Source organism: Emericellopsis atlantica, assembly GCF_019669845.1.
Source record: "Emericellopsis atlantica unplaced genomic scaffold F5Z01scaffold_27, whole genome shotgun sequence".
Lineage (NCBI taxonomy): Eukaryota > Fungi > Ascomycota > Sordariomycetes > Hypocreales > Bionectriaceae > Emericellopsis > Emericellopsis atlantica.
Window position 1 is genome coordinate 33,358 of NW_025764729.1, and position 24,030 is coordinate 57,387.

Sequence of the window (24,030 nt, forward strand, 5' to 3'; positions counted from 1 at the left end):
AAGCGCCAAGGATCCTTTCATGGTCATTATCACCTCCGCGTGAGCGATGTTTATAGGAGTAAAAAGGAGATTCGCGAGAATGGCGGGAACGAAGTCAATATCATGACACTGGCCCAGGTAGCCGAGCGCCCTTCAATGTCGACCACAGCGAAGGGAGAGAGCCTTTCAACAATTCCCCGCGACCGTCTCAGTCAAGGCGTGTCGGGCCTCTTTGCAAAAAGCGTGGTTGTCAAAAAAATAAATTTCGATGCGTGCATGGTTCGAACATACGCCTCCGAAGAGACTAGATATTGAAAAGTGGATTCAAGTCTAGCGCCTTAGACCACTCGGCCAACGCATCATTGTCAAGCCAGTGAAATATTAGAAATTATACAGGGCTACCTCCCCTAGCGTCGATCTTCTACATTGTCACAACGTGGCTCCAACATCTGAGTACTACAAGTTCGCGAAAGAGGACAAACAAACCCTGAAAGACCGGACTACTTGAGCTATTGGTGTATCATGGACTAAGGCTGCTCCCACAAGTTGTTCAAAGTACGAACAATTTGACATAGAACCCCCCCACCACGACATCATCTCGAGCCCCACACGATAGTCATCCTCGTTTGCATCCAGTCTTCACTTTACCACTGAACCCAAGTCCCTCCTCCTCATTAGCTCTACGCAAGGCGAGAAAAGATCTTACGCTCCAAACTGACGATCAAACACCATGGCCAAAACGTTCATCATCACCGGCGCGAGCAAAGGCATCGGACTCGCCGTGACCAAACGCCTGCTCTCCCAATCACACAACGTGGTGCTTGCCGCACGCTCAGCCGACCTACTTGAGAACATCAAGGCGCAGTCACCCAAGCAAGTCGAATATGTAGCTGGTGACATGACCGACGAGACTGTGTGTACAAACTTGCTTTGCTCGCTCTGAGCTTTACAAGGAATCAACTGAGCTAATGACGCATGCAAGATCCCAGAGAAACTGGTCACTCTGGCCGTTGAGAAGTTTGGCGGCTTGAACGGTGTGGTCATCAATCACGGTGTCCTGAATCCCAAGAAGATGGCAGACTCGTCACTGGTAGACCTCAAACATGTGTACAACGTGAATGTATTCAGCAACTTCACTATGGTAAGCTACTCCTCCCAATCTCTCCAGCTAACGTCATCCACGGCCATTTCTCACATCCACAGGCCAAGGCTGCACTTGCAGAGCTACGAAAGTCCAAGGGCTGCCTGATCTGGGTCTCGAGCGGCGCGTCTACCAAGGCCTACGAGGGCTGGGGTGCCTACGGGTCGTCAAAGTCCTCGGTTAACGCACTCTCCACGCACATTGCTCTAGAAGAGCCGGATATTACGTCCCTAGCACTGGCGCCGGGCCGCGTCGACACCGACATGCAGGCCGCACTACGATCCGAGGGCAAGGACACCATGGGTAAGGCCGTGTACGACGATTTCGTCGACGCATACAACACGGGCGCCCTGCTCAAGCCCGAGCAGCCTGGGAATGTGATTGCGGCATTTGTGGCCAACCCGGACAACGACCTGAGTGGCAAGTTGGTGAAATGGAATGGCGAGGAGATGGCTGCCTTTCAGCAGTAGTAGAGGTCTGTCTTTCCACACGCGTTAGCAGCTGCTTTATCCAAGTGATGGAAATAGAAACGTGAAAGGGAGTGTTGCAAGTCAGTCGAAAGATGAAAAGCTCTTATTTATATCCACATGGGTGCGTTCGGTATTAGCATGGAATAAGTTGTATCATCATGCAAATGGTGGGTGATTCTGTAGGAAAACGCGCGCAAGGTCTTACCTATCAATCATGCATCACAGTGCTTGGAAATCAAAACACCATGTTCTGCAAAAGACTTGACCGCGTTAGCGACGTCAAGACTCGAGTTGCAAAGTGTGCATGCACGATGTTGTCGCTCAGGCTATCGTTTTTCTCCGTCACGAGGGATCGGTATTTGATAGTACCGTATAGCAAGGCATCATGGCGGCAACGTGCAGGTAATCTGGCATAGGAGTCGCTTACATTATCTGTACGGCGTTAGCAAAGGCCACTCGAAGATGCAGCAAGACAAAAATGTGTGCGCGTCGATCAGCAAACGTCTATTTGGCTAAGACAGTGTCAATCAGCACCAGAGGCTTGTCGGACCTCTTAAGACTGGGGCGACAACAGAAATCATCATAGAAGCGAAGAGAGTAGCAGAAGAGACTTACCAAGTCATTCAATCACGCGCACACGTATTGTGGCACGCGGTGCATCGCATGTCGTGAGGGGCGCGGATGGAGCATTGTTGCTGGTTGAAAGGAAAGAAACCTGCGCGGAAGGGAACGAACTTTTTCGAGTTTTTGGTGACTCGGAATTGTGGGGACAAGGGGTGGCTTGCCAAAGCCCACAGTCACTTGCGCCACGGTGCTGAGCTAGCGCCACAGTGGCCGTTGGCAGGCTCAGGTATAATATCGGCGGCGCCCCTCGTCATGGCAGCTACGGATTTGGAGGTTCATTTCATGCACGCGACGCGACTCACTCACTCGACGAGTAAAAGAGAAGCACACCGCGCGAACAACGTTCAATTTCTCCCATTGTATTAGTATCTGAAGACATTTTTGCCTAGTTCTTGACGCATCATTTTCGAAAATTTGTTCCATCTTCGAGACATCTTGAACACAACCTATATCTTGCTTGACAAGGGAGACGACGCAGCTTCACACTAACACCATGTCGGATCACGAGTTTGCGGGTGAGTAACGAACATGAACATTTTTGTCTTTCATCATTGCCACCTGCATTCAAACGGCTACGTGAGTGAGGATGCTTGCTCGAGACAACATGTCCATGATTGTCTGCAAGCGCAGCCAAATGTTGGCGTGTTGTTCCTCGAGCAAACAACGGCACTGACGAGCCTCACCTCATTGCCACCGGTCGTATTCACATGGAGGTCTTGCTGTTGTCACCGAGTCACCTATTATATACTCCGTCAAGTATCCCGGAGTATCCATCCATATCCTGCCTCTGCACAATCCTCACTTTCACTTCTAAGCTACAGGCTCACAGCTCATCTACCGTTGCGATGCGCATGAGCAATCAAGACAGGTTCTGGCACCGGTTCGATACGTCATGTAACTCGCTTCCGCATCTCACTTGCTTCATGACTCTTCTACATTCAATAAGCTAACATACCTCCAGGGAACGACGACTTATCGTTGCCCAAGGCCACCGTCCAGAAAATCGTCACAGAGATCCTGCCCAGCAGCACCGGCCTTTCCTTTGCCAAGGAAGCTCGCGACGTCCTCATTGAATGTTGCGTCGAGTTCATCACCCTCATCTCATCTGAAGCCAACGAGATCTCCGAAAAGGAGGCAAAGAAGACCATTGCCTGCGACCACATCACAAAAGCCCTCGAGCAACTGGGCTTCACAGACTACGTCAGCGTCGTCATGGAGGCGGCGGCGGAACACAAGGAGGTGCAAAAGGGGCGGGAGAAGAAGCAGGACAAGTTTGCAAACAGTGGCATGAGTATGGAGGAGCTGGCACGGTTGCAGGAGGAGCAGTTTGCACAGGCAAGGGAGCGGCATGGATGAATGTAAACTGGCAATGAGCATAATGTGGCGTTTATGGGAAAATAAGGTTTCTTATGAGGTTTCTTGAAAGGTTGATTGAACATGTGCTGTCGTCCTTCATGGTCCTTGCATGGCGACACAGGTCGTCGATGAGTCCCCGGCGTGCGTGGCCAATTTTTTTATTTGTCGCAGGGTCGTTTCGCGTCATGTCGTTTCCGATACAGCAACATTGTTTCCTCAGCACAATCTCTGGCCTAACGTGGCCCATCAGATAGTCACTCTGCGTCAGAAGTGCCTGTGCCCAGCAGATGCTACCAGAGCCATGTTGCTCGGGGCTATTCACGGAAGGCCTACAAATACGTCTTGCATACGTACCCAAGCACGCTTTGAACTCTGCTCGCGGCTTTCTCTCAGAGCGTCGTTGGACGCTGCTCTCGAAGGCTTGTGGTGCCTAATCTAGGCTGCCGCTCTAAATCTCCATTAATATTTTATGGACCCAGTCTTCATTCTCGACGATCGCTGCCGAAAATAGCGACCCTGCAAAACGTCCAGCTCGCAACGCTTTCGTCATGCAGCAGCGCCCAAATTGTACAAGATAAAGAAGCCTGGGCTGGGCAGCTGCACGCGAATCCCGCACGCACGACACGAGCCGCCCTCCGCGACCCTTCACCCTCTGCCCCAAGCCTATGCGCCGGCTTTGCAACGCCCTTTGGAACCGATCAAACGCTACCATAGGTCGCCGCCGCCGCGACAAGCACAAAGACAAAGGACCCCGCGTCCCTCGTCGCAAGATGGGCCAAGAAGAGAGCTCGCTCTCCAACGGCCCGCCAGTCACGTTGGCCTCGAAAGACCTGGATGGTGTCGCCGAGTACATCAGTTCGGGTCGCGCGAAGCGCATTGTCGTGCTGACGGGCGCTGGCATTTCCACCGCCGCAGGCAGTACGTGAGCCACCGAACCCTAGAACTACGCGACGGCAGGCTGACACCGATAACTAGTTCCTGACTTTAGAAGTCCTGGCACTGGTCTATACGATAACCTATCGAGGCTGGACTTGCCCTACGCGGAAGCGGTATTCGATATATCGTATTTTCGCGAACACCCCGAACCCTTCTACGTACTCGCCCGCGAACTCTACCCTGGCAAATTCCACCCCACCGTGTCGCACGCCTTTATCGCACTCTTGGCTCGAAAGAACCTCTTGGATACACTATTCACGCAAAACATCGACTGCTTAGAAAGAAGAGCGGGCGTGCCAGGGGACAAGGTTGTCGAGGCACACGGGAGCTTTGCAACGCAGCGATGTGTAGAATGCAAAAGGGAGTTTGATGGCGACATGATGGTGGAGCACGTGGAACGGGGTGACGTCCCTCGCTGCGAGGACAAGGAGTGCAAGGGGCTAGTCAAGCCGGACATTGTCTTCTTTGGGGAAATGCTCCCCAAGCATTTTGATCGGGAAACCTATCGGCTGAGCATGGCAGACCTGGTCCTGATCATCGGTACCAGCCTGTCGGTGTATCCCTTCGCCGCACTCCCAGGCATGGTACAAGAAGGCAAACCGCGCGTGTTGTTCAATCTGCAACGCGTGGGTGGGATCGGAGCGAGGAGCGACGATGTCCTGGCTTTGGGCGACTGTGATGCACAAGTGCGCAAGTTTGCGGACGCTCTTGGCTGGCGAGACGAGTTGGAGGAGCTGTGGAAGGGCGTTGTCGGTGAGAAAGAAGGAAAGCGACAGTTGGCGCAGAGGAAAGATCATGAAGAGGAGTTGGAGGACGAGGTGGCCAAGTTGACGGCAGATGTGGATACAGCCTTGCATCTAGACGACGAGAAGGAGAAACATGATACAGGGGAAAAGAAACATGAGGAGATCTTGGATAAAGAGAAGGGGGCGGAAACAGGGTCGGAGGAGGCGCCTGAGACAACAACGCAGACCAAACCAGAATCCCCGTCACAAACGCTAGACGGCGATGGTCTTCGAATGCGCTCGACTGGAGAATATGGCAGAGATGCCGCACGGGCGCACACTTCTACAGAGACTGAGTCAGTCAAAAAGGACAGCAAAGGGGCTGACGAGGAGCCAAAGGATAAACCAGCTTTATAATGCCTGCTTCCCATAAATATGAATAATGAACAATCTAAACATCGCACGTTGAGTCCAATCAAAGCCCACTGTCGATCTGCTCCGGGATGTTCTCTCCTGTCCACGCTGCCCATTCACGACACGTCTCCGCCACAACCGCCGGAATCTTCATGCCTCTAACCTTGTCCTCGCCAGTAAGGAACTGCACGAAGAAGCCCGCACTCACGTGCCACGCAATGTGACAATGGAAAGGCCACACGCCCGGGTTCTCACCTGCGTCGAACTGCATGACAAGGTGTCCATTGGGACGAACTTGGAAGACATCTCTCCGTTGCGGGTTCGAAGGCCTCACTATAGTCCCATCCCAAGGACCGAGTCCTTCGTGAAGAACGTACATGTCGAAGCCGTGTAGGTGCATCGGGTGTCTAGATCCGTCAGTCTTGGTACCACGGCAGGAAAAGAATATGCACTTACGCAACGGGGGTGTGGTTGATGACATTCACCCTGACGCTCCTGGCGTTTCCTGTGCGCCGGACATTCCACTCCTCGTCAAAGGTATAGTTCCCCAAGATGCCCAACAGCAAAGGTGGGCTATTGTAGTTCCCCCGAAACGTCACTCCGTCCAGAGACCACAACTTGATGCCGGATCCGTTGACAAAGAGCTTGACTTCCATGTCATATGTCAAATCAGGCTCAGGCAGGGCCAACTCTTTGAAAGGAACGGTCATTTCGAGATCATCGTTGGCACATGTGCCTGGATCCTGGATGTCCCATGCCTCAGACTTGGGTTCGCTGTACGTATCGGCGTCGTCGTAGTAAATCACTGCTAAAGCGTCGTGGTTCCTTGCCAGGCTGCATATCTTGGAGATGTTGCTCCTCATGTAATATGCGTCAAGCTCGCCATTCGCTTCGACAATGACGTCGCTTCGTTGACCAATCCCCAAGGTGACAACTTTGGTTTCGTAAGGTTGGACTGGTACAAAGTCATTGGCGATCACCGTCATGGTGTGGCCGTCGATCGAGAAATGCTGCAAAGCTTCTGCGCCGGCGTTGATCAATCGGAGCAGATGCTTCTTCCCCTTCTCAAACCGGAACTGGGAGACACCAGCATCATTTACGCAAGGTGCTCTGTCTCCGTGTTTGGCACTGGCGCAGTCAAAGTTCATTTTGCCGTTGATCAGGTTGTTGTCCGCAAATACGGGCGTAGAGTTGACGGCCATCGTTTGCTCCACCAGCGTGAAATAGTCCTCATGATACCAATCAGTCAACATGACTGGACCCAGGTCAATATCATACTCTGCAATTTGCGGACCATGAATTACCATGGGTCCGATCAGACCTCCAGCGTACTGCGCCGAATAATGAGAATGGTACCATGTAGTCCCGTACATGTCAGCCTGGAACGTATACGTGAACTCTTTCCCGGGGGCAATCGGGCACTGGGTCACTGCAGGGACGCCATCCTCCCAAGGGGTGCCCTTTTGTAGAAAGCCGTGCCAATGGAGGGCAGTGCCCTCTTCGGGAGACGTGATGTTATTTCGTACGGTGACCTGTATTGTATCGCCCCAGTTGGCCTCAATCAGGGGGCCCGGGAAGCCTCCGTTGACCAGAAGAACGGGCTTGAGATACCCATCTGGGGCAATGACATCGCGGGAGATGGTAAAGTCGTAGCATCTTATGACACCCGTATACGGGACCTCGTGGTAGTAGTCGGTGTTAGGGGACAGGTGACTCCAAGGGTACCCATTTGGTAGGGGGTTATTCGATAAGAAGGCAGGCAAGGCGGCGGCTGCAAGAGTACCGAGAAGTGATTTCCTGTGCCATGTCAGCCTCTGCCCAACATGGGCAGTCAACGTGAGGGCCTTACCCATTCGTTCTTCTCTGACCGATACTACTCCGAACATGCCCAGCATGATAAGGCTGTGTGCCGTGGCCGGCTCTGGGATTATGGCTTTGGTAATTTCCCATGATGATATGGTTGTAACTCTGAAGAATGACGGGGGAAGAATGTTCGACCCGATGCTTGGTACGGGTTAGGAACCAGCCGGCTTTATATCCTCTGAAGAGCTACACAGTCGCCCCGACTTTCATGGTTCTGGAAAGTTACGCTGTGCCGTACGCTCGGCCCCGTGACAATCTTGTGTTGGCTGTCAGGGGCTGACAGGCGCTAGCTGGAATGACATTGCACAAGCAATGATCGGTGCCGTAGCCGTAAGCTCGTGTGATATTTTTTGAGGCTTCGCCGGCCTATGTGTCATCGTCAAGTTGGCCAACCATACCCCTACGGCATACCCCTACTGCGAATACTACCGTGATCAGCCTGGAAATCCATGTCAGTTTAGTTGTTGAGCCAGTCATAGGCATTTTGTTAGTTCGATGCTCGCACCGTCCACCCACCTACAACCGGCCAAATCTCATGCTCAGGTCCTCAGGTCGGCGAATACGACTCCCGACGGCGGCAGCTGAAGTTTGACCTTCACACAAGGCCTTTCTTCTGATCTCCACTGGTCTTGGTTGCATCTCCCGCTGTTGACGGTTGATTTTTGTGGGCGAATGCCCAATAATTTCGGGTGCGGTGAACGGGTGATCTTCAGGCCAGCAGTAGACTGATGCATGGTCCGGCCACGCCAAGGCCCTGAAAAAGAAATGTTGTGAAACAGCGTAGCCCTCTGGATAGGGTCCTTGCTTCGAAGCGACTCGACGAACATGCTTGCATACACGAGTTAAAAAGTGATTTCTTTGATGCAGTACGAGGTGGAACAAGTTGGATGCTCCCGTCGTACCAGCAATATTGCTCGGTTAGATTGCGATCCCAAGCAATTCCTCGGGCGGCAGGACCGGTATCGGGAGGTATCATGTGATCCCTTTCCGCATGAGATGTCCATACGGATTGCCAAAAGCGAATGCAGGCTGGTGTGATCTCATCGTATGTTTCTTCGTGAGTACATCCGTCTTCGCTGGCAACTCGTGCCGCATCAGCTGAGCATGGTGGCACCTTCGTCAGGCTCTAAGATTGCACGTCAGCATCAGCCGTGGAAAGCCAGATGCACAGCTCTTCAGCTGTATAGACGGCCCGAAAGTGGCGGTGCTGCGTGCGCAGAGTGGCTGCTCTATGAAGCATCTGGTGACACCCTCGAACCTTGACACCGGAAATGCACGAGACGCTTTGAACGACCGTGTCTGGGCGAGGCCATGGCCTCGATGTCATTGAAGCTTCTCGTCAGCAGGACCCAAGGTTGTGCGCTTCCCCAAAGAACAGAGTCGGAAATGGAGCGATTTGCCAACGACAAGCGTACACCATGGTGAATATATAGAAACAAAGTATCGTATTGTACATCCCACCTATTCATACCCAACATTACACTTCGATCAGCTCGTGTTTGCCTAGTCTCGCCTCCATGCTTGGTGTGATCGCCAGATTATCGGTCGTCGCTGCGCTTGCAAGTACATTTCGCGAATTTCGGGATCGGCCACATCAGTGCGGATGACACTTCCTACACCCATAAAGAACCTATCGGTTCGTCAGCCAACATGGTCAACAAGTGATCAAGAAAGTCTTGTACCCAAAGGTCGCGCCGGAGCCGGCCATGTATTGGCCAAGAGTGCGCATCACGCCATTCGTGCCTGCGCCGTAGCGGAAGATGTTGATGGTTCCGTACATGAAGCCGAGAATGCAGCCCACAGCTATCAGTTGTCAGTCGCGGTCTTTGGGGGGAAATGGTTTTGTCGTACTGCCGCCCATCATTGCGCCCATCTTGACTGTTCGCGATTAGCCTCGTACTGAGTAGCCAGAACCAAACATACGCTTGTCAAAGGTTGACGGGCCAGCCTGGCCATGGTGGATATTCGCGACCGGGGGCATTTTCGAGATTTTGTTGTGATGGGATGTTGCAGCTTTGTCGAGTCTTCGACCGTTCACGATTTCAACTTTCGGTCCAGCAGCTTCCCCAGCTTTCAATGCGCCCCACTCTTAGCCCGACTTGGACTGACTTTAAGTCTGTACAACGGCATAAAGTTTATGCGAATGCTACCTATGTACAGTGCATTCTGCACAGTCTGTTCCGTCACTATCGCCATTTTCACACGGTACGCATCACGTGAGGAGAGCTCACAGTCGGAAGACGCCTGACGCGATGGTGTTTGCCAAGTTTGCACCGAGAACCGTTATTTGAAACTCGCAATGAATGACTATATATCTTATTCCTGTTGATCATTACACCTGCAATCCACTTTGTTTATCTTCTCGAAGTTTGTCAATCACGCTGGGCCATACCGTGATACTCAGGCTAGCTGTGAATAGCCCCACTCTTTCCTGCTCGGCCCCCAGCCAAGTCCAGCTTCAGCACGCTAGACGGCGGTTAGGGACACTGGGACAGAACCCAAATCTTTCCTCCTAACGACGAGCCTATCTCGACATTGCCAGAGATCTCGCGGGCGACGCTCATGATCGCGAACCTCTTTCGCCATATCCATCCTGTATGTCTTGTCCGATTTCCTGCGACCCAGTTCAAGCACCTAGCACATGTCGCTTGGGCCTTGGGCCGCGCTTAAATTGACCTCCTAGCCTAGCTCCTGGCCAAGACCTCACGCTGACGGACCTTGACTATCAGAACATTCCTATTCCACGACCGACATTGACGAGCACGACGCGATTTTTTTGAGATTTTCAACGGCTCTGCGCGGCCTTGCTTTGGCATCGCCTCTCCCAGAGCCCTTCGCCACGGCAGTGTCTCCGATCGCCCCCGACCACCGACGCACCTTCCCGACGTCAATACAGTGATCAGTCCTTCTCATGACTGCAGTCGCGAGCTCTCGGACGTTGGCCCCGATATCACTACCAGCATGGGGCTCTACTGACGGCAACAACCCGATGAACCCTGACGACGTGAGAGGCACATTCGTGCCGCGCAAAGCTCCATCACGCTCCAACTCGTCTTCATCGCTCTCATCCAACACCTCTGCCTCGTCCGCATCCACAGCCTTGACGAGCGCGTCCCAGCCGTCTGGCACATCCATCTCCACCAACTCCGACCAAAGTCAGTGGGCGGCCAACAGCGCGTCTCGGAAACGGCCCCGAACACAACCCTGGCCGCCGAACAAAGGTGACGTGCAGCCGGATTTCTCCAGATTGCCCTCGGGGAGGTCCAACGGTATGCTCGCCGCGCAGCAACAACAGCAGCAGCAGCAGCAGCAGCATGGAGGTCCCTTGCAACAGAATGCGTCCGGCTTGCTTCAGCTCACACCTGAAAGCATGATGCCGAGGCCTCTGACCACGAACCAGCTGCCACCGGGTCAGCCTGTACTTTACTTGTTGTCACTCAACGGCACCTTTGAGCGCAAGACGATCGGTGTGCCTTTTGCACCAGACACACTTCGTATTGGACGGCAGACCAACCAGAAGACTATACCTACAGCGTTCAACGGCTTCTTCGACAGTAAGGTGCTCTCACGGCAGCACGCTGAAGTTTACGCAGAACGGAACGGCAAGATCTACATTCGCGATGTCAAGTCTTCAAATGGCACCTTTGTCAATGGCACGCGTTTGTCGCAGGAGAACCGTGAGTCGGAGCCGCACGAGCTCCAGACGGGCGATCATCTTGAACTCGGTATCGATATTGTTAGTGAGGATCAGAAGACTGTGGTTCATCACAAGGTCGCCGCCAAGGTGGAGCACTCTGGGTTCATGAGCGCGTCGAACAATGTGCTTGACATGAACTTTGGAGACCTGGATCCAGCGAACAGCGCCATGATGGCACAACCAGGTGCGCAGTCGCGGGGACGCCAAGGAGGCAATGCACCCATGGTCAACACCGGCCGGATGGCGCCCAATCCGCAGGCCGTGAGCGCGCAGGCCAATATGCCTCAGCATCGACCGTTCTTCCTCTCACCCATCGCAACAGACCAGATTCTGAAGCGTCTTGCGGTAAGTGCACTTGACAATGCATTGCAGACTGTGTGCTGACTTGGCAGAATGAAATGAGAGGAGCGAGGCTACAGGCGCAGGACCTGAACAGGACCAACCAGTTTGTCAGCACACTCTTATCGAAGAACGACGTCAAGGACTTGGAGAAACCGGAGGCCGCTGAGCCCCCAAAGGCGCATCTGGTGAACGGTCTTCCATTTCGACCAGAACCCAAGTCACGGTTCTCCGAACCACCTGCGCCGCCACCCCAGCAACCACTACCCGAGAAGCCGAGCGCGCCCTCCTTGAAGCGTGGGGTCACGGAGCGCTCAAAGTCAGGACCTGAGGCAAACTCCCCGATCAGGCAGGAGAACGTGTCACAGATTATCCAACTTACCGAAGCACTGAACAATGCGAAGCGGGACATGGACACTCAGACAGCGCGCATGAAGGAGTTGGAAACGATGCTGCAGAAAGAACGTGAGGCACGCGAATTGGCCGAGAGCCTGGCCAGGCGCCTCGAAGATTCCGCGAACACCCATCTCAACGGCTCAGTGGTGGAGCCTACGCTTTCAATGGACAAATCTCTTGAGCCTCCGGCCCACGATGAGCCTAGCGTCGAAATCGAGGCCAGCACGGCCGCCAACAACGAGGGTGCTGAAGCCAACGCGGCCGCGGCCGCGTTGCAAGAACGCATCGACACGATGGATGGCCAAATGAAGAGTATGCAGGAGCAAGTCGCTCACTGGAAGGGGCGTTGCGAGGCCGCTGAATCCGCACGGGACGCGGATCGCAAGAGCTTGGCTGAGATGGTGCTTCAACTACGTGCAGAAGAGGCTCGGCGAGCGGCGGACCAGGAGGAAAAGCGCTCGAGGTCGCGCAAGAGGGCGGCCGAGGTGCAGACCTCCCACGAGACGAACGCCGAGGCAGCATCAGCATCCGCAGAGACGACATATGTGGCTCAGTCGGATGGGGCTGTAGGCGAGGGTGATGCCCCGACACTTTCCAGGGCCACCACGATCACGCCCATGAACACCTCCAAGACCGCACCCGACAGTCCTCTGCAGGCCAGTTTACCGTACGCCTCTGCGCTGGGCGTTGTACTCATAGGGATGGGTCTCATGGCATACATCAATGGCTGGCAGGCACCACCACCGAGCATAGAGCGATGAGCATCTTTTTTTGTTTCCGAACATTTTACCTCTTACTATCCCTCGACGACGAGATGGACACGACATGCGACATGCCGACCCGCGACTATATCTTCCCTTTGTATGGACACAATTCTACCTGTGTTTACCCTTCTTCTTGGGATGATGAACGGCTCCCCACCATGTCTGTCGTCGACCACCCTGTACAATGACGCAGACGCAGCATGGCGATGTGTTTGGTCCTCTGGGCATCCAATGTTTGTTTCCACGGTTGTTTTTTTTGGTCAGGGAGCACTGTCAGGCGCTAGATTACTTGATGTGCTTTGATTGAGGCATGGCGGTGTAACGAATGCTTTTGACGAGAGCGAGGCGGGCGGGCATAGGGTACATATACATATGAGGAGAATTGGTTCTGTAATGTGGACTACCTGTTCCAATAATTAATCCTCTGTCTGCATGCTTCCGCGACTTTCCTGTGCTTATGTGAGGCATGCTATATAGCGCTGGGTATGGCTAGTAGCTTCTTGTCTCTCGTTATTCCTTGGGGGTCTGTATTTTGTTGTTCTGCACTGACAGTTGGTTGACTTGTGTGAGGCATGGAGAGTTTTCGAAAAAGAGTAACTTCGCACTATACGGTAGTAGCAACGCCAACGCTTTCCATCAATTTTCTGTATGTGTAGATTAAACAATTTCAAGGCTTTGAGAGAACCCGAATTTAGACAGCTCATTGTAGTGTTTCCAAGCCAGCATGGAGTAGAGTATCTCGCTCTCGAAGACTAGGGTAACCCAATTGCGCACGACACCGGTACTCACCAGCCGGTGGGGTCTGGTCGCCTGGCAATTCCGCGACAACATCCAATCCCGAGCTCCCCAAGACTTCCACGAAAAGCCAACATCATCATTGTCCGGAGCACTCTCGAGACCTGTCTAACAGCGCAGTCATATTACAGCTGCAACCCGATCCGACTCGACATTCACCCACCATTGTCTACTGCTACGACCACAGTATACCGAGCCGCGTCGACCAACCACGCCACAATGCCGACTTTCCAGTCGAACAAGTTCCGGTCGTCGGCCGACATGAACCGCATCGGCATGCGGTACCGCTCGCTCATGAACAAGCACCCCTTTCTCACCTTTGGCCTGCCTTTTCTGGGCATCATCATTGCGGGCTCGTTTGTCCTCACGCCCGCGACGGCGGTGCGGTACGAGAAGCACGATCGCAAGGTGCGGCAGATGAGCAAGGAGGAGGAACTCAGCGTGCGGCGGGCCGGCCGAAAGGTTGACATGCGGGAGGAGTACAATGTGAGTGACATAGCCTCTCGTCCAGAACCCCGATCTTGGTCGAATCCATTGGAAGTGAACAGAGCGGGACACCTCGAGAGAATTGCTGCTAACAACGCGCGCAGCGACTCGCGGGCCGTGACCTGGAAAACTGGGAGCAGAGACGCGTGGAGCGGTTCAAGGGTGAGAGTGACGGTATTCTACGATAAGCAGGAGATGTATCGTATGAGGGACGTGGAAGGGTGTTCACTGGTCTGCCGTTGATGCGGCAAGCAAACTTCCCGTGCACGGAGCCTCATCGAGATGACCAGCGCGTGGTCCCGATGCGAAGATCACATTTGCCCAAGAATCACACTGCATTTCATGCGACCTCAAGGGCTGGCTGGCTGGCTGGCGCGGACACAAAGACGCGCAAAGACAAGTCATCATTCTCCGCATGGAAGATCACATCGCGCGATAGGAGACACGGGTTGGATGATCTTACGTGCAAAAAGGAGATCATCGGTAGCGGACGCGCGCGCGCTCGTCCGCGTCGTTTCAGAATCATTCGCCACTCTGATATCATGGCAAGACACGTCCATGGGAAGAGAGGTTCATCGAGCCGTGGGGTCTCCCGATGGACACATTTTCCCTCTATTGTTTCAGCGTGCAAAGACCCCGTCGTAATTCAAGGCAGAGGATGACACGAAAACCCCAATGACGGGAGCTAGGTGACGCCGCGCACGCGCCGCGTGAGGATTCATGCAAGCTCTTTAATGGAGGGAATGCTGAGGACGTGCACTCACTTGACTTATCTTGAATGTGAGATGTCTTGGTGAATAGACGACGTCATGGGGGAGGGGAAGCAGTCAGGACTGGGGCGTGGAGCTCTGGGAATAGCTTCAGAGTACTTGTGATAGTAGGTTCAACGAGGACGACTGGCTGGGGACGATCGACATGAGTCGTAGGCATGGTTCAATGCAAGGATGGCGTTTGACCTCGAGACCAACAATGATGAGTGCGTTTGTGATAATTACTATGTCGGCGGTTGTCCCAATGATCGGATTCGATCGTAGACAAGATGGCGGGCCGCAATGGATAACCTTCATGTCGTGTCCGAGATCGAGTCAGTGTAGTCACTGTAGTAGAGTCCGGAATGTCTGAGCGCGGGCACCAATCGCGTCGTTGTCACGCTGCGTCGATCATTGTGATTACGTCCGAGGAGCTACTATTCTTCCCTTGCAAGCTGTGCCTTGATTGTGCCTGACAAGAAATCGATAGCTCCAGCCTCCCGCAGCTGGGAAGCTCAAGCATCGCACCAAGGCAGTGGGATTGCTAGTGGAGTGGAGTTTTGCATCCCCGTACATGACCCAAATCAGCAGAACGAAGGACATGGGGGCATGTAGTGAGCTGAGCTGAGCTGCGGGCCCGTACACGTACGATATCGGCAAAGCGAAATTGTCGATTGCGTCCAGACTCCAGGACAGCAGAGCTGAGGCTGAATGGCTTGAACACTGTCGTGGCGATACGTACAAGGAAACTTCGGTGGCTGCAGGTCCAGCCATCATCTGACCAACGTGTTCGCATAGCTAGTGCGTGACGGACCAAACAACCCGTCCGATCGGGAGCATGGCTTGGCTGGGCTTGGTCGGCTTGGTGCTGGGCGATGCCATCTCGGCGCTGTCATTGGATGCGGAGTTGATCGGAGGTCACAGAGGTGTGGCAGCCATGGTGACAGAATATCGCATTATCATACATGTACGTACGTATCGTACCATGGATGGCCATAGCCGGAGCAACCGAGCGAAGAAGCAAAGAGTCATCAATTGAAACCCATGTTGGTTTACCATGGGCGACCGGGGGAGAATCCCATCCGGGCTGAAAGAATGGGTGGGCGGGAAATGCAGATGTGCGTGCAATCGAGGCACTAGCAACGCTGGAAGGCATCAGGTGAGGAATCACCATGCAAGGCACGATCACCCTGAGCTGCAGGCAGACGGGTTGGCAGGTCTCCGGGCTCGTACCTGCAGCAGGCAGCGGGCCTGCCTTTGATTGCTTGCTTCTTTTCGGCGAGATGAATTGACAACGACCGTCTCATGGGCATCATGGACACTTTCGCCGAGGATGGCGGTCAGCAAAAGCCAAGACGACCGATGACGATCTTTACGAGAGACAGACTGTGGCTGAGCGCTGCGGGCTTCTGGCTGTGGGGGAATACGGCCCAAGTCACAACCGGACAAGATGTCACGAGCGTCGAGCAGAGCTAAGAGATTTCCAGGGTCCAGCGCAGCCTCGCTGCTGAGTAAAATCATCCAATGCAGACAACTGATTGGCGGCGCTAGAGACCCGGCCTCGGCCTTGGTCAGCTGTCGCCAGGAAATTGCCGAGCTTGCCAGCGTCAACGTTGAGTTTACCACTCTGAGTATAGCCAAGCCCTACGACGGATGAAGCTGAACAGCGAAATTAGGTGAGGTGACGTGCGGGACGACGGGTCGGTCGAGGCCAAGAGAAGAATACAGCAGTAATCAAGCGCAAACTCTCGTGATGGAGGGCCATGTGAGACCTACCTTTAGGTACCAGGTAAGGTATGATTCAGATCCAGGAACACAGGCCCAGGCACAGACAGGCACCAGCAGGAACAGGAACAGATGCACATGAGTGTCTCAGTCCACGAAAACAACCCAACACACGACGACGCGCATCGGCGCATGCTCTTCACGCGTCGACGCGAGGATGCTCACTGCTATCAAAATAATTAAACGCTCGTCAATGCAAGTGACGCCTGCGAAATGCCAGCGAGACCCTGAGTGTCGGTCGGGCACACAGGCACGAAACATCATGACGTCCGTCGTTGCAAATCACGACCGCCCGAAGCTCACGGCCACTGTTAGCGCGATGGTTAATAGCCAGACAAGCAGGGGTGAGCCCAGCAGGTGACCGCCCAGTGCCAGCCAAGGCAGCCGAGATCTTGGGCACTACGGCCAAAAATGAAGTTTTTTCTTTTTTTTCTCCCAGTGGTGATTAACGGGGACCCAGGACGCCAAGTCATCTTCTCATCATCTGGCTCGGCACCGGCGGGGTGCGCGCACGCACGCACGCGCACTCACTTCTTGGCTGAGGGGATCCACACCCACCACCCTTGGGTCTCGCAGCGGTCACTCACTCCACAATGTCCGTCCGCCCGCTGTCTAGGCTGCCTGGCCTATCTGTATATAGCATCATGGTCCCTCCCATTCATCCAGCTGCCGCTGTCGTCTCGAGTCATCTATTGTTGTACATGAAACTGGAGTGTCGAGATCTGATACCTACATACTTCCAGTCATCTATCTAATATACTATACTCCACCACTACAACATCACCCTCGACCTCGCTCAATACTCTCGACCCGCATACCAACCAGCACGGGATTCACATCACTTACACGACATTGACGGTGACACAACAACTGGCTGTCGACAAGATGCACGTCCTCGGCCACAGCTTCTCACAGAAGCGCAAGGATTCAAAACGTCCTCGTGACCTCCACATTCGCAAGATCTCCTTCTCAGGGTCAACACTCTCCGGCTGCTCCCTGTCCTCCTCCGACTCGACTGCCTCAGTCGTGACCGCCATCATCCCTCGATCACAACAATCTGGCAACGTATATCAAACAGCACCACCTAGGCTACACGAGAGGCCCTTCAAACAGACACTCTCGCCACAACAACCCACATACGACGTTGCTGTCGAGGACAGCGATGGGGACAGCTTCGACGACACGGAGGAGGAAGGCGACGACGACGTGGACCTGAACCAGTTCGTCATGGAGATGCCACCGCACGCGAGCCCAGCAGAGGACGCGTGCTCCACCGACGCCACACCAGATGCCGCGACGGACTACTTCTTCTTCCGCCAGCAAGCACAGCGCCCCGGGATGCAGTCGCGGTGGTCCGAGTCGACCATCCAGACCATCCGGACCATGGACGGTCTGCCCACGCCCGCCGCCGAGGAGCAGGACGACGAGAACAGAATTTCCGTCATGGACACGCCCAACTTTAGCTACAAGCGTGCCGTCTCGACGCCGGCCGCCATCCAACGACCCACCATGAAGAAGCTCAACAGCGTCGAGGACTTTGTCAAGAGGGGCGGCTGGAAACGACGAGGCATTGTCTTCCGCCAGGAGGAGGTCGATGCCGAAGCGTCGGTGTAATTTTTCGACACACCGACATTATTCTCCACCACGGACCTTTTTTTCATCTTGTTTCTTTTTTTTTTTTTTTCCACTTGTCACGATATACTACGGTCTTTCATTATCTTGCTGTTGGGTTTCAAGCATGGAGTACTGGCATCATTATGCATGGGGCATGCATGGTATGATATCAAAAGACTGGGATTCTCTCTGGGGCCACGGGGCACGTTCTGTTTTACCAAGATACCAACCACCACAGGCAGTGGTCTTTCTGTTACACGGGGGATATACGATGGGGAGGCTTCTTTACGAGACACATATTTTATCTCTTTGTAATCCATAGTCGACGACTTTGCTCCCAAAAGAATGGACGAGCTCACCTCTCATTGATCTGCTCATTGTGTGATTTCGTGACTCTTGCCAGCTAGTAGTCTTCCATGTGGAGTTGTTACAAGTGCTCACGGGCACTCCGAAAAAAGCGTGCGGAAAAAAAGGACGTATCCTCCGTTTGATCGTTCTGTTTCGCTCCTCTCGGCATTCGGAACGTCCAAGTGACAAGACCCACGAGGCCCAGATCACCCTCCGACGCGGCATCCGTCATTTCGCACTCCACAGGCTTGGCGGTGCTTCCATTTACGAGGCTGCCGTGACTGGAGTCACACTTGGCACTGGGCTGGGCAGAGCCACCACGAAGACTTGGCTGCCGTGGTACTGTACCATTTCTGCGTGTAATGAAGGATGAGAAAAAGCAACCGCGCGACTGGACCCTGTGAGTCAACCGGAGATGATGATTGATGCCATGGCATTGCGAATTTTCAAGGATCTGGGGAGGAGAATTCGGAGAATACGTACTTTACGTAGTACGTACGGCGGTACGCTGCGCACGTACAACTGGAGGTCTGGGATGACCCTGTCCATGCCGTTTTAGTCCACGTGTGCGCTGGAGCCACTGCCGTGCAGCACTGAAAGTGAACGGACCTTAGCGCCCGCCTCCAGTTCACATTCAGGCACGGCATCACTCACTTGGTGCTCCATTAAATCATTATTATATCACCGCCATGTACTATATGCGCAGTATCATTGCTAATTACTGCCGCTGTCCAATGATATAAGATGATATCTCTGCGCGTGGTAGGCATATCAGCTAGGCTCATCTGCTATAGCCTATCGCCAGGGGGAGGCGAAAACATTCGGGCCCCATCCGAATGCGACGCCATCACGCAAGTGTCCCCGCGCCCACATTCCTTGGGGCCTGGGATCTTGGAGTGAAGGCGAAAACACATCTTCACGGTCGCGGCTTGATGAAGCTCGCGACGTGCACGGGTGGGCTGGAACGCGGTCCTTGACCACGAGAGCCCTGGACCGTGTCAAAATGTCTCATTCTCCTCAGTCCGTGAATATCTCATGATGATGCGATGATGATAATGATGAAGATACAATGTTGAGTGTAATTTCCCGTATGCGTCCTCCACATGACCCCAACATGCAACTATTGGCTCTTGGTACTGCACGTCCAACCTGCGCATCTGCCCTGCTTTGCAACTCTGTCCACCACTAACTTCACGATGCAAAGCCATCCTCTTGATCGATGGCTCACAGCGTCCCAGATGTGTCCAGTGTAGTCAACCATTCGTTGACACTCGAGCGGGTCGCGCATCAGAATGATCCTTGCTACGAAGCTGTTCACGGGCGGAGCGGAGATTCAGAGTGAGCGGACTCATCTTGGCACTTGCAATAATCAAGGCATGTTCCGGCCACGATGCTTCCAAGCTCGATCACGATCAGCCAACGTGCCGGCTAACGGTTAAACACTCCGACGGCTGGCTGACCACTCTATCGGCTCGCTCACTTCCACGGAGATCCTGCCTGACAGCTGCGCTTCTCCACCAACCAGCCAGCACAACGTTTCGAAACCGACCCAGACTCCGGACTGGCGTGTGAGGCAAGACGCCTCGTCTCACGGCCGTGGCGTCAGCATGGCGGGTGTGCCGACCTTAGCTTCGTCTTGACCTGGCGTTGAAAACGTGAAACAGGCTGTTGCAGCCTTTCAGCATCCTGTGTTCATGCAACCACTTTAACTGTCGTCATGGCCAAGGCACTCACATTGCCTGACTGCGCGTCCAACAATTGAACTGCCGATTCTTGGGGACAGTGCTGGACCTGTCATAGACGCCCAGCTGCCGTGCAGAGGGCTGCCTTATCGACGACGGACCTGAAGGGTTGCATCGCAGCCCTGCCTGCCTGCCTGCTCAGTTTGTAATGTCCGGTTCAGGATCACTCCGAAGTCTCTTGCAGCAAAAATCAGGCAATCATCATCCATTGAACTCCTATCATTGTAGATTCCAAGATGAACACCATGCGCCAGATATCCCAAAAAAATGCACCATCACATGAAGCCCGCGCCGCGTGCATCACACACCCACGAAAGCCCCTACCACAGCCTCCTTTGGTAGTACACCTGCTCGTCTGGCTGCGACAGTCGGTGAATCTCCTCTTTGATCAGCCGTCTCCTCTCCGCCCTGGTGACGGGCACCTTGCTGTTGGCCATGGGATCCGGGTGCTCTACCGCCCACGACTTCTGCGCCGCCTGCGACTTGAGCGCGTCGAGCATGGCGAGCTTGTTGGAGGGCACCTCGCTCTGATCGTGGTGGTGGTGACTTGACGACGGGTTGGCGTTCTCGACCCCACGGTGCCGAGGCGGTGCCGCCACATGTTGTTGCGCCACCGGTTCTGGGACGGTTGTTGGTGCTACTTCGATGATGACCTCTCGCTGCATTTGCTGGCCTTCGCTGGCCTCAGCGTCGCCCTCCACCTCTATTATCGTTCCATCTTCCAGTGTGCGCGTGTTCTTGCGAAACTTGGCGGGCAGGTAGGTCTGTGGTGGCTTTGGTCGAGGTGCTCGTGGCTTGATCGCAGACCGTAGATCTCGTAGTGTCCGTTGTTGAATCACGTAGCCGCTCAGGAAGAGGGCAAGGGTGCACGAAATCACTGTGAACTTGTCATTCTTTCCGTCTGGAGTGGGCTGCTTGCGCCCGCCTCTCGTGCAACGTACCGACAAGGCTGGTGACCAGCACAGAGACTTGCGACGGCGTGAGGAGTATCCGGCGCATCTTGATTGATGGACCGGCTAGCTATAGCAATATGTAAAGATTTGTGGAAGATGTTGGGCCACGACACGACAATGGCTTTCCTGAGCGCAGGACGTGGAGGGCGCTGCTTCATGCATGTGCCTTGTTGACTTTGTTGGCGGGGCAACGAGCCTACCCTGCACTTTTTGGCTTTGCATGGCGCATTTGGGAGCGGCTGGCGATGGATGAAAGAAACTTGCGACGCCACACCCACATCCACTCTTCGAAACGTGAGCGCACACCTCCCCGCACCCGACAGCGAACAGCGACCACCAGCCAGCCCATCATGTCGGGCTCTGTCCAAGTCGACGCCCGTCGCTTCCTCGATGAGCGCGGCAGCTCCGCCTCGCTCGCGCCCAACGGTCTCAACCCCGCGACGATTATGGAAAAGGCCGTCAAGGACCGCATCGTCGACTCCTACTTCTACAAGGAGCAGTGCTTCGCCCTCAACGAGGCCGACATTGTCGACCGCGTGGTGGACCACGTCTCCTTCGTGGGCGGCACGCTCGGCGGGACGCAACGACCCTCCCCGTTCCTCTGCCTGGCCTTCAAGCTCCTGGAGCTGGCGCCCAGCGAGGCCATCCTGGATATGTACCTGGCGTATGGCGGCGAAAAGTTCAAGTACCTCCGGGCGCTGGCGTGCTTCTACCTCCGGCTCACGCGGCCGGCCAAGGACGTCTACGCCAAGCTGGAGCCGTACCTCGAGGACAGGCGGAAGCTAAGGCGGAAAAACCGACAGGGCACGTCGCTGACGTATATTGACGAGTTTGTGGACGACCTCTTGACAAAGGACCGTATCTGCGCGACGAGTCTGTGGAAGATGCCCAAGAGGGAGATACTCGAGGATCTGGGCCAGCTCGAGGAGAGGATCAGCCCTCTGCAGCATATGCTGGATGAAGAGGACGAGCAGGAGAATGAGAACGACGCACAGCCGGAAGAAGTGAACGGTAATGGCGAGGATGCCGATCGGAGCGAAGGCGAGGTCGAAGCGCGCGAGGACATGGACGTCGATGACGATGAAAGACGGAGAAGTAGCACTTGATGGCTGCGGCAGACGAAACGATGTTACGATACCAAATGATACCCATGATACATGTACTATATATACATGTGTTGAATACAATTACATGATACACTCATACACCCAATCTCTCCATCAACTCCGCGAGGGCCAACACCCTGCGGTCGTCCCAGTACTGCCCGATGATCTGCATGCTCGCCGGCACGCCGTGCTTCGCCGTCCCTTGGTCCTGCGAGCGCACGGGGATGCTCACAGCCGGTAGACCAGCCAGACTCGCCGGAACCGTGAACACATCATTCGTGTACGAGGCCACGCTGCCCTGCGTCTTGACATCCTCCACTCTGGGCGGACATGTTGGCGCGGTTGGACACAGCAAAAAGTCCACCTGCGTCGGGCCCGTCTTGTCCTGCAGACGCGTCGTGGCGGGCATGTCGCTCAAGTCAAATTGCACCGGCTCGTGGAGCGGACTCGCCAACCTGAACACGCGATCAAAGTCTCTCTGCACCAGCCTGCGTACTCGTTGCGCCTGCAAAAAGTAATTGTCAATCGCCTCTGAGCTGAGCGTATATGTCCCGAGGAGAATCCTCCTCTTGACCTCGTCGCCGAACCCGACGCCTCGGGTCTCCGAGTAGAGCGTGTCGCCTGCGGCGTCTGACGCGGTGCTGCGCACACCGTAGCGGACGCCGTCGTACTTTGCGAGGTTGGAGGAGGCCTCTGCGGGTGCGAGGACGTAGTATGCGCACAGCGCCTCGGGGGTGGTGGGTAGAGATACGGGGACGACAGTGGCACCATTGGCGGCGAGCAGCTCGGCAGTCTGGCTCCAGGCGGTGCGGATGGACGGGTCGAGCTCGGCAATGTTGTACTCGAGGGGAAGCCCAATCGTGATGTCGGACAGATCAGGGAGCGTATGTGGTGTGGCTTTTATGCAGCGGTGCCGAGTTTTGAGAGATAGGCATGTCGGGTCCTTGGGGTCGGTGAGCTGGTAGATGCCGCTGTCGAAGATGGAGGCGCGGATGGGTGTCGTAGCTCGCGCGAGGAGACCGACTGTGTCGAGCGAGTTGGCGTAGGGGACGACGCCATGTCGCGACAGCATGCCGTAGCTAGGCTTGTAGCCCACGCAGCCTGTCCAGGCTGCCGGCAGACGCACCGAGCCTCCCGTGTCCGTGCCCAGGGCAATGTCTGCGTCGTCGACCTGGACGGCCACAGCGCTGCCTCCGGAGCTGCCACCTGTCGAGAGGTCCTGACCCGCGGGGTTGCGGACGGGGCCGTAGGCAGAGTTGAGAGAGTGCGAGCCCATGCCAAACTCGTCCATGTTCGTCTTGCCCACCACATGTGCGTTGACATGGTCTCGCAGCTGCCGCACAATGGTCGCTTCGTAGGGCGATGAATGCGCGGCCAGGATCGAGGACGCGCATGATGTCGGCAGATTGGACGTGGCAATGTTGTCTTTGACGGCGAGACGGATGGCGCCTGGTTCGGGGGGTGTCTGGTTCTGCGTGATGAAGTGGTTGTAGGTGCTCTGCCGTCTGCGCTGGAGGCATTGTACGCAGCGAGGGGACGCTGGAGAGGATTGCGCCGCGCGGCGCGTGAGTGCCGCTCTCATATTCGGTCGCGCATTGGGTTGGCGACTTGGTGATTTCGAGGGGAGCAATGAAGGCAGAGTCGGTTGAGGTGCTTAAAGTTTTGTGGGTCACGATCAAGACCATTTCACATCACACACCATCTACATCTTGACCACAATTACAATCTCAGAACACCTCTTCTCGTTC

The 24,030-nt window shown here is 54.8% G+C and overlaps 10 protein-coding genes and 1 non-coding gene across 11 annotated transcripts; 6 read left to right on the top strand and 5 right to left on the bottom strand.

Annotated features, from left to right (window-relative positions):
* Positions 1 to 245: 245 nt before the first annotated feature.
* Positions 246 to 340, bottom strand: F5Z01DRAFT_t86. The gene has a single exon. It is a non-coding gene; the product is annotated as a tRNA-Ser (tRNA).
* On the top strand, positions 298 to 1,931 carry F5Z01DRAFT_277153 (short chain dehydrogenase). Its single transcript, XM_046258712.1, has 3 exons — positions 298 to 892; positions 962 to 1,120; positions 1,183 to 1,931. The coding sequence occupies exons 1-3, from the start codon at positions 710 to 712 to the stop codon at positions 1,588 to 1,590; spliced, it is 750 nt and encodes a 249-aa protein (XP_046115285.1). The 5' UTR covers positions 298 to 709; the 3' UTR covers positions 1,591 to 1,931.
* Positions 1,932 to 3,174: 1,243 nt separating this feature from the next.
* On the top strand, positions 3,175 to 5,648 carry F5Z01DRAFT_627449 (Sir2 family protein; the record flags this gene model as incomplete). The annotated part of the gene is made up of 3 exons (XM_046261541.1): positions 3,175 to 3,496; positions 4,318 to 4,488; positions 4,546 to 5,648. Coding segments are annotated over 3 exons (1,596 nt in total), but the record flags the coding sequence as incomplete, so codon positions are not given.
* Positions 5,649 to 5,706: 58 nt separating this feature from the next.
* On the bottom strand, positions 5,707 to 7,595 carry F5Z01DRAFT_683235 (ascorbase and Cu-oxidase; the record flags this gene model as incomplete). Its single annotated transcript, XM_046265832.1, has 3 exons — positions 5,707 to 6,052; positions 6,102 to 7,442; positions 7,495 to 7,595. The coding sequence occupies 3 exons, from the start codon at positions 7,593 to 7,595 to the stop codon at positions 5,707 to 5,709; spliced, it is 1,788 nt and encodes a 595-aa protein (XP_046115287.1).
* A 1,308-nt stretch (positions 7,596 to 8,903) lies between these two features.
* F5Z01DRAFT_663346 (reactive mitochondrial oxygen species modulator 1-domain-containing protein) lies at positions 8,904 to 9,788 on the bottom strand. The gene is made up of 4 exons (XM_046264025.1): positions 9,432 to 9,788; positions 9,360 to 9,386; positions 9,191 to 9,311; positions 8,904 to 9,138 (listed from the first exon to the last, which is right to left on the bottom strand). The coding sequence occupies exons 1-4, from the start codon at positions 9,487 to 9,489 to the stop codon at positions 9,012 to 9,014; spliced, it is 333 nt and encodes a 110-aa protein (XP_046115288.1). The 5' UTR covers positions 9,490 to 9,788; the 3' UTR covers positions 8,904 to 9,011.
* Positions 9,789 to 9,941: 153 nt separating this feature from the next.
* On the top strand, positions 9,942 to 12,845 carry F5Z01DRAFT_277286 (uncharacterized protein). The gene is made up of 2 exons (XM_046258713.1): positions 9,942 to 11,550; positions 11,598 to 12,845. The coding sequence occupies exons 1-2, from the start codon at positions 10,420 to 10,422 to the stop codon at positions 12,699 to 12,701; spliced, it is 2,235 nt and encodes a 744-aa protein (XP_046115289.1). The 5' UTR covers positions 9,942 to 10,419; the 3' UTR covers positions 12,702 to 12,845.
* An 873-nt stretch (positions 12,846 to 13,718) lies between these two features.
* Positions 13,719 to 14,173, top strand: F5Z01DRAFT_676856 (cytochrome c oxidase assembly protein COX16-domain-containing protein; the record flags this gene model as incomplete). Its single annotated transcript, XM_046265294.1, has 2 exons — positions 13,719 to 13,985; positions 14,090 to 14,173. 2 exons carry the CDS (start codon positions 13,719 to 13,721, stop codon positions 14,171 to 14,173), a joined length of 351 nt encoding a protein of 116 aa, XP_046115290.1.
* A 2,878-nt stretch (positions 14,174 to 17,051) lies between these two features.
* Positions 17,052 to 18,584, top strand: F5Z01DRAFT_277628 (uncharacterized protein). Its single transcript, XM_046258715.1, has one exon. The coding sequence runs from the start codon at positions 17,405 to 17,407 to the stop codon at positions 18,131 to 18,133; it is 729 nt and encodes a 242-aa protein (XP_046115291.1). The 5' UTR covers positions 17,052 to 17,404; the 3' UTR covers positions 18,134 to 18,584.
* A 1,532-nt stretch (positions 18,585 to 20,116) lies between these two features.
* Positions 20,117 to 21,307, bottom strand: F5Z01DRAFT_278135 (uncharacterized protein). Its single transcript, XM_046258716.1, has 2 exons — positions 21,165 to 21,307; positions 20,117 to 21,100 (listed from the first exon to the last, which is right to left on the bottom strand). Exons 1-2 carry the CDS (start codon positions 21,220 to 21,222, stop codon positions 20,544 to 20,546), a joined length of 615 nt encoding a protein of 204 aa, XP_046115292.1. The 5' UTR covers positions 21,223 to 21,307; the 3' UTR covers positions 20,117 to 20,543.
* Positions 21,308 to 21,441: 134 nt separating this feature from the next.
* On the top strand, positions 21,442 to 22,381 carry F5Z01DRAFT_663363 (PRP38 family-domain-containing protein). The gene has a single exon (XM_046264026.1). The coding sequence runs from the start codon at positions 21,527 to 21,529 to the stop codon at positions 22,280 to 22,282; it is 756 nt and encodes a 251-aa protein (XP_046115293.1). The 5' UTR covers positions 21,442 to 21,526; the 3' UTR covers positions 22,283 to 22,381.
* F5Z01DRAFT_712102 (amidase) lies at positions 22,382 to 23,947 on the bottom strand (the record flags this gene model as incomplete). Its single annotated transcript, XM_046266484.1, has 1 exon — positions 22,382 to 23,947. A coding segment is annotated over exon 1 (1,482 nt), but the record flags the coding sequence as incomplete, so codon positions are not given.
* Positions 23,948 to 24,030: the final 83 nt, after the last annotated feature.

Bases quoted from the DNA above. Each gene is read 5' to 3' on its own strand.
- F5Z01DRAFT_277153 (XM_046258712.1), top strand. From the start codon at position 710: ATGGCCAAAACGTTCATCATCACCGGCGCGAGCAAAGGCATCGGACTC. The intron at 893-961 runs GTGTGTACAAAC...GACGCATGCAAG, and splicing joins GTGACATGACCGACGAGACT to ATCCCAGAGAAACTGGTCAC. The intron at 1,121-1,182 runs GTAAGCTACTCC...TCACATCCACAG, and splicing joins TATTCAGCAACTTCACTATG to GCCAAGGCTGCACTTGCAGA.
- F5Z01DRAFT_663346 (XM_046264025.1), bottom strand. From the start codon at position 9,489: ATGCCCCCGGTCGCGAATATCCACCATGGCCAGGCTGGCCCGTCAACC. The intron at 9,312-9,359 runs GTACGACAAAAC...GACAACTGATAG, and splicing joins GGGCGCAATGATGGGCGGCA to CTGTGGGCTGCATTCTCGGC. The intron at 9,139-9,190 runs GTACAAGACTTT...ACGAACCGATAG, and splicing joins GGCTCCGGCGCGACCTTTGG to GTTCTTTATGGGTGTAGGAA.
- F5Z01DRAFT_277286 (XM_046258713.1), top strand. From the start codon at position 10,420: ATGACTGCAGTCGCGAGCTCTCGGACGTTGGCCCCGATATCACTACCA. The intron at 11,551-11,597 runs GTAAGTGCACTT...CTGACTTGGCAG, and splicing joins AGATTCTGAAGCGTCTTGCG to AATGAAATGAGAGGAGCGAG.
- F5Z01DRAFT_277628 (XM_046258715.1), top strand. From the start codon at position 17,405: ATGCACGTCCTCGGCCACAGCTTCTCACAGAAGCGCAAGGATTCAAAA.
- F5Z01DRAFT_278135 (XM_046258716.1), bottom strand. From the start codon at position 21,222: ATGCGCCGGATACTCCTCACGCCGTCGCAAGTCTCTGTGCTGGTCACC. The intron at 21,101-21,164 runs GTACGTTGCACG...ACAAGTTCACAG, and splicing joins GCTGGTCACCAGCCTTGTCG to TGATTTCGTGCACCCTTGCC.
- F5Z01DRAFT_663363 (XM_046264026.1), top strand. From the start codon at position 21,527: ATGTCGGGCTCTGTCCAAGTCGACGCCCGTCGCTTCCTCGATGAGCGC.